The 7,865-nt window shown below is 47.4% G+C and overlaps 1 protein-coding gene across 1 annotated transcript in view; it reads left to right on the top strand.

Moving 5' to 3' along the window:
• Positions 1-7,865, top strand: part of LOC117953067 (titin-like) — a 201,318-nt gene that overhangs the window by 137,181 nt on the left and 56,272 nt on the right. The window contains exons 150-160 of the mRNA XM_034885784.1: positions 527-690; positions 1,295-1,535; positions 1,972-2,247; positions 2,388-2,687; positions 2,844-3,146; positions 3,755-4,054; positions 4,346-4,633; positions 4,774-5,076; positions 5,373-5,675; positions 6,391-6,696; positions 7,070-7,357. Coding sequence (XP_034741675.1) covers positions 527-690; positions 1,295-1,535; positions 1,972-2,247; positions 2,388-2,687; positions 2,844-3,146; positions 3,755-4,054; positions 4,346-4,633; positions 4,774-5,076; positions 5,373-5,675; positions 6,391-6,696; positions 7,070-7,357 — 3,072 coding nt within the window. The remainder of the gene's footprint in view (positions 1-526; positions 691-1,294; positions 1,536-1,971; positions 2,248-2,387; positions 2,688-2,843; positions 3,147-3,754; positions 4,055-4,345; positions 4,634-4,773; positions 5,077-5,372; positions 5,676-6,390; positions 6,697-7,069; positions 7,358-7,865) is intronic.

The raw sequence follows: 7,865 nt of genomic DNA on the forward strand, positions 1-7,865 counted from the left end.
TTTTTTCTATATATATATATATATATATATACTGTATATGTGTGTGTGAGAGAGAGAGTGAGAGTGTGTGTGTGCGTGAGAGTGTGTGAGAGAGTGAGTGTGTGTGTGTGTGTGTCTGTGTGTATGTGAAAGAGTGTGTGAGAGTGTGTGTGTGTGTGTGTGTGAATTTGTATGGTTGCACTTGTATCTCTTCACACTGCAAAAAGTGTCTAAAAACAAGATAAACAGTAAATCTGAGGGAAAAGGAAATTATCTGTCCACGCATCTTAAATTCAAGATTATGTTGTAAAGTTGAAGACTTAAAATAAGAAATTCACTCATAAAACAAGATAAATTATCAATCCCTTCTTAATCTAAGTGTTTTTTATCTTGGTAAGAACCAGATAATCTGCAGTGTACCCATTCCTTGTTGGTTTTAATGTGAATCCCTTTGGGTCCACGTGTAATGAAAGGTGCTTCACCAGTAGGATCCACGTTGGCGGTCCTCTGTAGCCCGTGAACACACCTGTGTGGTTCCCTACCCCAGGTAAGCCTGATCCCTGTGAGAGGATCGAGGTTCTGGAGATCACTAAGAACAGCGCCGTGGTGGGCTGGGTGAGACCGGCCCGGGACGGTGGGGCCAAGATCGACGGCTACGTGGTTGAATACATTGAGGTGAAGCCTCCTCCAGAGCCCCCCGCACCTGTGGAGGTTTGTCTCCTTCTTCTCTGACTGCTTATATCAAGGTTGCCCAATCTGGGGCCCGCGGGCCACCTTTGGCCATGGCTGCCCAAATTTGGGGCCCGCGGACCCCGTTTGGGCCTTGCTCTCTTTGTTTTGGCCCGCCATGGATTTGACCTGCTCATGCTTAGTCTCTTCTTTTTTTTAAAGTAATGACTGTGAAACGTTAAAATGTTATAATGTTAAGAACCGTTTAGCTCAGGCTGGACTGGTTTCAGGGATGAGAAGCATTTGAAGAGAAGATCCTTCAGGACACTTCCTGTCATTGTATATCATCGTTACCACAGTGACTTACTTGTGCTATATTATCTAATTACATATTGTTCTATTTAATTTCACGTCACTTATTCACTTACACTGTAATATTTTGTACTATGGCCACCTCACTTTACTTTACAATATCTTTTATATAATACATCCATTCAGTACTTTTTGCACATTATCTGTTATTTGCCTGTTTTTCACTGTAGAAATCTGCTGCTGAAATAAGGGAATTACCCCACTGTGGGATGAAATCTAAAGTCTAATGTAGTACATGTGAAGTGTTGATCTCCAACCTTAACATGTGCGGCAGGTACCAGAGGGAGAAGAAGCCCCGCCCCCGCCCTCCCCGCCGCCCGTGGAGGACGAGGACGAGGCCGCGGAGCCGGAGAAGGAGGTGTGGAACGCCTACACCACAGTGAAGGGGCTCTCCATCAGCGTCAGCGGCCTGAAGGAGGGGAAGAGGTACAAGTTCAGGGTCGCCGCCAAGAACCTGATGGGCCAGAGCTCGTTCACCGAGACCAGGGAGCCTGTCGAGGTCAAGGAACAGATGCGTGAGTCATCAACTCTTCTATTACCTGAATTTCAAATCACATCAAATCACATGGATGGAGAGAGAGAGAGAGTGATGGTAGGAGGGAGGGAGGGAAGGATGGATGAATTGATAGAGAGAGAGATAGATAGATAGACAGATTAGAATGTTCCAGCAGCAAAATCAGTCACACAGCCCAGAATATAAATATAATGAAATACTAGAATACAGTATACATACATACAATATACATGAAATAATAATAATAATAATAATAATAATAATAATATTAATAATACTAGTAGAATAAATTACAAGAACTAATATTTGAATATATACAAGTTGGGAATACAACAATGTGCAACACGCAGGGAAAACATTACATCTGACCACAGATGATGTCTTATATCTGCTAATATAACAATATACTAATATAATGATCCCCCCCCCCGCCCCAGTGGAGCCAAAGATCGTCATGCCCGAGACAGTGAGCGCCAGAGCCAGAGCAAAGCTCCGAGTGGAGGCTCTGGTTTCGGGTAAACCCCCCCCGACCTGCAGGTGGATGCGCGGCGAGGACGCGGTGGTGCCGTCCAGCCGCCTGGCCGTGCACCAGTCCGGGAACCTGTGTGTCCTCATCATCAAAGACGTCTCCCGGACGGACACCGGGGATTACAGCCTGATGGCCGAGAACAGCTCCGCTAAGGTGGTCGAGACCATCAAGATCATCATCAGAGGTAGGGTGCAGCACCACGGCGGTACTGGGAACTAGATCAGTAGATCATTAGATCAGTAGATCATTATATCATTAGATCAGTAGATCAGTAGAACATTAGATCAATAGATCAGTAGATCATTAGATGCGTTTGTGCTCCAGACATCCCCGGGCCTCCCGAGGGCCCCGTGGAGATCAGCGACATCGACGCCGATGCCTGTTCTCTGTCCTGGAACAAGCCGCTGGAGGACGGAGGCAGCAACATCACCAACTACGTGGTGGAGAAGTGCGACGTGAGCCGAGGCGACTGGGTGTCGGCCGTGTCCTCTGGGACCAAAACCAGCTGCCGGCTCGGGAAGCTGGTGCCCGGGAAGGAGTATGTGTTCCGGATCCGGGCGGAGAACCGCTACGGCGTGTCGGACCCCACACAGTCTGACAGGATGGTGGCAAGGTTCCCCTTCGGTGAGGTTAACTCAGATGAAGTGTGGCACCAGGGCAGTCTGGAGCTCTGGTTTAATCCACATGTTTTATCTGAAACAGTGATGAGCTGTTAATAAGTTTTATTTATGGGTTTTATGATTACAGACCATATTGATTTTGTTTTTTTTTCCATGCCAGATGTTCCTAGTGAGCCCCTTAACTGTTGCATCACCAAGACCAACAAGGACTGCATGTTTGTGGCGTGGGACAAGCCCGAGAGCGACGGCGGCAGCCCCATCACCGGTTACTACATCGAACGGAAGGAGAGGAACAGCCTGCTGTGGGTGAAGGCCAACGACACCATCATCCGCACCCTGGAGTACCCGTGCGCCGGCCTCATCGAGGGCCTGGAGTACATCTTCAGGGTGTCTGCCATCAACAGGGCCGGCCAGGGCAAACCCAGCAAGAAGACAGACTTCGTCACGGCTAGAACGGCGATCGGTGCGTGTAACAGGATCTATTTATTCATTATGGTTCAGTGGGATCTGAACAGCAATGCTGCATGAAGTGTTGATAAGGAAGCCGCTTCACACGGTCTTTGATTTTAAAGGTTTATTATACTTAAGATTATCAGCATCAATGTACAAGTTCTGCAGAAGCTCGGAGAGTGTCTCCGCCAGATGGACACACTCTGCCCTTCAATGCTCATACCGTGACTATAGTTACAAAAACGTTCAAAAAAACAATAGAAATCTTGATAATAGTGACAAAAACGTTGAAAAAAGAGATGGAAAGCTTGACAATAGTGACAAAAATATTGAAAAAAGCGATAGAAACCTACACATATATAATTTAAATGAGCATAATTGGGGACAGAACATCATTCAAAGACTTTTGAACTACTTGAGCTACTTAACATAGCGGGACCAATTGGAACAGGGTGGTTCTTCCAGACTGGATGGATCCAGCTGAAGGGACTACGACTAGTGCTGCTTGTTGCGGTAGGCTGCTTCCTTCTGTCGGCCATGACGGGGGCTGAACCCAGAGTCGCCGCTTGCAGCTATTTTTGAATCTTGTGTCCTTACTTTTTCCATTTGTTTGTGACACAGACACCCCGGGTAAACCTGAGATTCTGGATGTTACCAAGAACTCTGTGACTCTGGTTTGGACCCGCCCCAAGAACGACGGTGGCAGCCGGATCATAGGCTACTACGTTGAGTCCCTGCAGCTGCCCGGAGACACTTGGATCCGGTGCAACACCAGCAGCCAGAACTGCCCCCGGGAGGAGTACACAGTGACCGGGCTGGAGAGAGACCTGCAGTTCCAGTTCAGGGTCATCGCCAAAACCGCCGTCAACATAAGCAAACCCTCCGAGCCCACAGACCCGGTCTTAGTCTGCGCTGAGAACGGTAAGAGCTGCTGGTTTCACACGCATATATATACATAACAGGGGTGAGATCAGGAAAAGATGGTGGAGACTTCAAAGATGACGAGTCCACAGTTTTCAAAGTGAAAGATGAAGCTTTCTAAGAAAGAACATTGTTTTCTAAAGTGATTTAGTGCACACTAATTAAAAATCAGTTTGTGATCAGCCAATCATAATCAGCTTTACCGCCATTAGCTTGGGACTACTCAAAGAAACTAAAATGTCCGTCTAGTCTGAGTCCTAATCCTTGTTCCTGTTGTCTTTCCATCCACAGTTCCCCCGAGGGTGGAGGTCAGTGCCAAGATGCAGAAGGGTCTGAGGGTGAAGGCCGGGTCAACCGTCCTCCTGGAGGCCGAGGTGTTTGGGAAGCCGATGCCCAGAGTGACGTGGAAGAGGGGCAACGACAGTCTGAAATCCGGCGAGGGCCAGACCCTGAGCCATCAGAGGAACCACTTCCTGCTGGAGATGACGGCGGTCACCAAGGAGCAGACGGGAACCTACACCATCCTGGCTGAGAACGCCAGCGGATCCAAGACCGCCGAAGTCCAGGTCACCGTCCTTGGTGAGTCATGGTTGTCCTTCTTAGGATGAACTAAGATAATAAATCTTGGGATTAATACTACAATAAAATAGGGTAGAAAGCCTTTATTGGCATTATACACAAGTGCACTACCTTATTATCATTATTATGTGTCTTCCCAGATGTGCCCGGCCCTCCGTCCAACGCCAAATACCTGGAGGTGTTTGCCACAAGACTCAAGCTGTCCTGGGAGCCCCCCCTGAAGGACGGCGGCGCCGCCGTGACCAACTACATTGTGGACAAGCGTGAGACCAGCAGAGCCAACTGGGCCCAGGTCTCGGCCAAGATCAAGGCCGACCACCTGGAGCTCAGCGTGGAGAAGCTCATCGATGGACGCGAGTACCAGTTCCGGATCCGCGCTGAGAACACCTGGGGAGTCGGAGACCCCCTGATTACCAACTCTGTCACGGCCAAGAACCCATTCAGTGAGTCAGCAGCAAAACCAGTCACACAGCACAGAATGGAAATATAATGAAATACTAGGAAACAATATACACACATACAATATACATGAAAGTCATCCTCCATACATGGGCGCCCGCTCTACCGCCTGAGATACCCGGGCGCCCAACAATGCCTGAATCTCCCAAACTAAGAGTGTGAACGCGCCCGCACTGTCACTCTGTTATTGGGTCTACATCTAAATCTTCTTATTACATTAAGTCGACAGTTGGTTGCCTATTTTAAAATGAAATTCATTACCTATGTCTTTCCCTTGCAGCGGTCCCTGGCCCCTGCGAGGCCCCCGTGATCACCAATGTGACCAGAGACTGCATGACGGTGAGCTGGAAGGAGCCCGCCGATGACGGACTGTCCCCAATCCTGGGCTTCGTGCTAGAAAAGAAAGAGACCAAGGAGCTGAACTGGACCAAGGTGACCAGGAAGCCCGTCACCGAGCGGAGCCTGGAGGTCCCAGGGCTTACCGAGGGAGCCGAGTACAGCTTCAAAGTCAGCGCCGTCAACCAGGCCGGGCTCGGCAAAGCCAGCGAGCCCTCCGCCGCCACCACGGCACAGAATCCAATCAGTAAGACCCAGAACATCAGCAAACCTTATCCTAGAGCTGCAACTATTCCACATTTTGCTGTACAATTAATTATCTCAGAAAGAATTGTGATTAATTAGTCTTGTTATTTGGAACGGATGGACTACAGGATCCATTGGACTACTTGAATCTACTTGTTTTAGCTCTACACAAAACATTCGACACTTCCAGCCTGCTCATATATTGCAATATATTAAACAGATATATTATTTGGGTTATTTTCCTGTTATGTGACCCAGATAATGTAATTACACAAGTACACAGCCTATGAAGTAAAGCATGGCTCTTTATTATCATAAAACATTTTTCTTTCTTGAAAAATCATTAAATTGAGGATAGTAGAGCATACTTATTATATTATTATAATATTGTCATATGTATATGTGGTAATGGCGGGTTTGTATGGCAGATTTTGAGCCAGAAACCATGCAAGCATGTTCAATTTCACTGGCTTGAGTCAGTTACAGCCCAGGATGTTTGGCGATGCATAGCATAGCATAGCATAGCATAACATAGCATAGCTCAACCGTCCCAACCAATAATCAGTTTTGCAAGTTATTCCAGACTATGGAGCAAAGTAAGAGAAGCTTTTCCCCAGCTCAGTAAAAAAAAACCATAATAATGTAGTGTTACTCCCAGAGATGGAGGACTCTGTGTATGTAAACTCACCTGGTGGATGTGCTCCCCCCCCCCACAGCTCCTCCTGGTCCCGTTGTGAACCCAGCTGTGTCCAACACCTCCAACAGCACCATCAGCCTCACCTGGGCCGCCCCCGCCAACAATGGCGGCAGCCCCATCATTGGATACCTGGTGGAGTGTAAGAAGGCTGACACGGCAGACTGGACCCGCTGCAACGTGCCCAGGAACCTGCAGGATACCAGCTACACCATCCAGAACTTGACCCACAAGGCCGAGTACCAGTGCCGCATCACGGCCGTCAACAAGGTCGGCTTCAGCGAGCCGGTGGAGGTCCCCGGCAAGCACGTTGTCAAGGCCATCATCAGTACGTAGGATTACAACTACCATCCACCCATCCATCCACCCATCCACCCATCCATCAATCCATCCATCCATCCATCCATGCACCCACCCATCCATCCATCCATCCATCCACCCACCTATCCACCCATCCATCAATCCATCCATCCATCCATCCATGCACCCACCCATCCATCCATCCATCCACCCACCTATCCACCCATCCACCTATCTATCTTTCTATCTATCTATCTATCTATCTATCTATCTATCTATCTATCTATCTATCTATCTATCTATCTATCTATCTATCTATCCACCCATTCATCCACCCATCCACTAATCCATCCATCCATCCATTTACATATAAAGTATAATTGCTATTTTTCCGTCTGCAGTTGCTCCGGAGGCAGAGCTGAGTGCCGAGCTGAAGGACGGGCTGGAGCTGCGTGCCGGCTCCACCATGAGGCTTTACGCCACCTACAGGGGCACCCCCACCCCCAGGATCACTTGGGCCAAGATGAACAGCAACATCAAGGACCGCCAGGGTGTCATCATCAAAACCACCAACCAGGACACCGCTGTGGTCGTGGAGAACGTCAACAGATATGATGCCGGCAAATACATCCTGAACCTGGAGGGCGTGGCCGGCATGAAGATGTATACCATCGTGGTCAAGGTCTTAGGTGGGTACAGGCTCAGGATCAGAATCAGGATCAGAATCAGACTTGGAAACAGATTCAGAATCATACTCAGAAACATGATCAGAATCACACTCGGAAACAGGATCAGAATCGGAATCAGAATCATACTCGGAAACAGGATCAGTATCAGAATCAGAATTAGAATAAGAAACAGAAACAGAATCAGAAACAAAATCTGATTCAGAATCAAAAACAGAAACAGAATCAGAATCAGAATCAGAAACAGAAACAGAATCAGAATTAGAAACAGAAACATAATCAGAAACAGAATCAAAACCAGAAACTTTATTGATCCCCAAAGGGAGATTCTGTGTTCCAATTGCACGAAGTATATAAATATCAGAGTATGAATATAAATAAAGAAATATAAGGAGTGTGGATATGTACGGTAGTTACATAGTTAAGGAGTTTTATGATACACATACATATCTTTAAGTAATGATTACACAGTAGAAATACTTATCTTGAAGTATTAAACATACATATATAT

The sequence above is a fragment of the Etheostoma cragini genome, chromosome 11 (assembly GCF_013103735.1).
Source record: "Etheostoma cragini isolate CJK2018 chromosome 11, CSU_Ecrag_1.0, whole genome shotgun sequence".
NCBI classification, from domain to species: Eukaryota; Metazoa; Chordata; class Actinopteri; order Perciformes; family Percidae; genus Etheostoma; species Etheostoma cragini.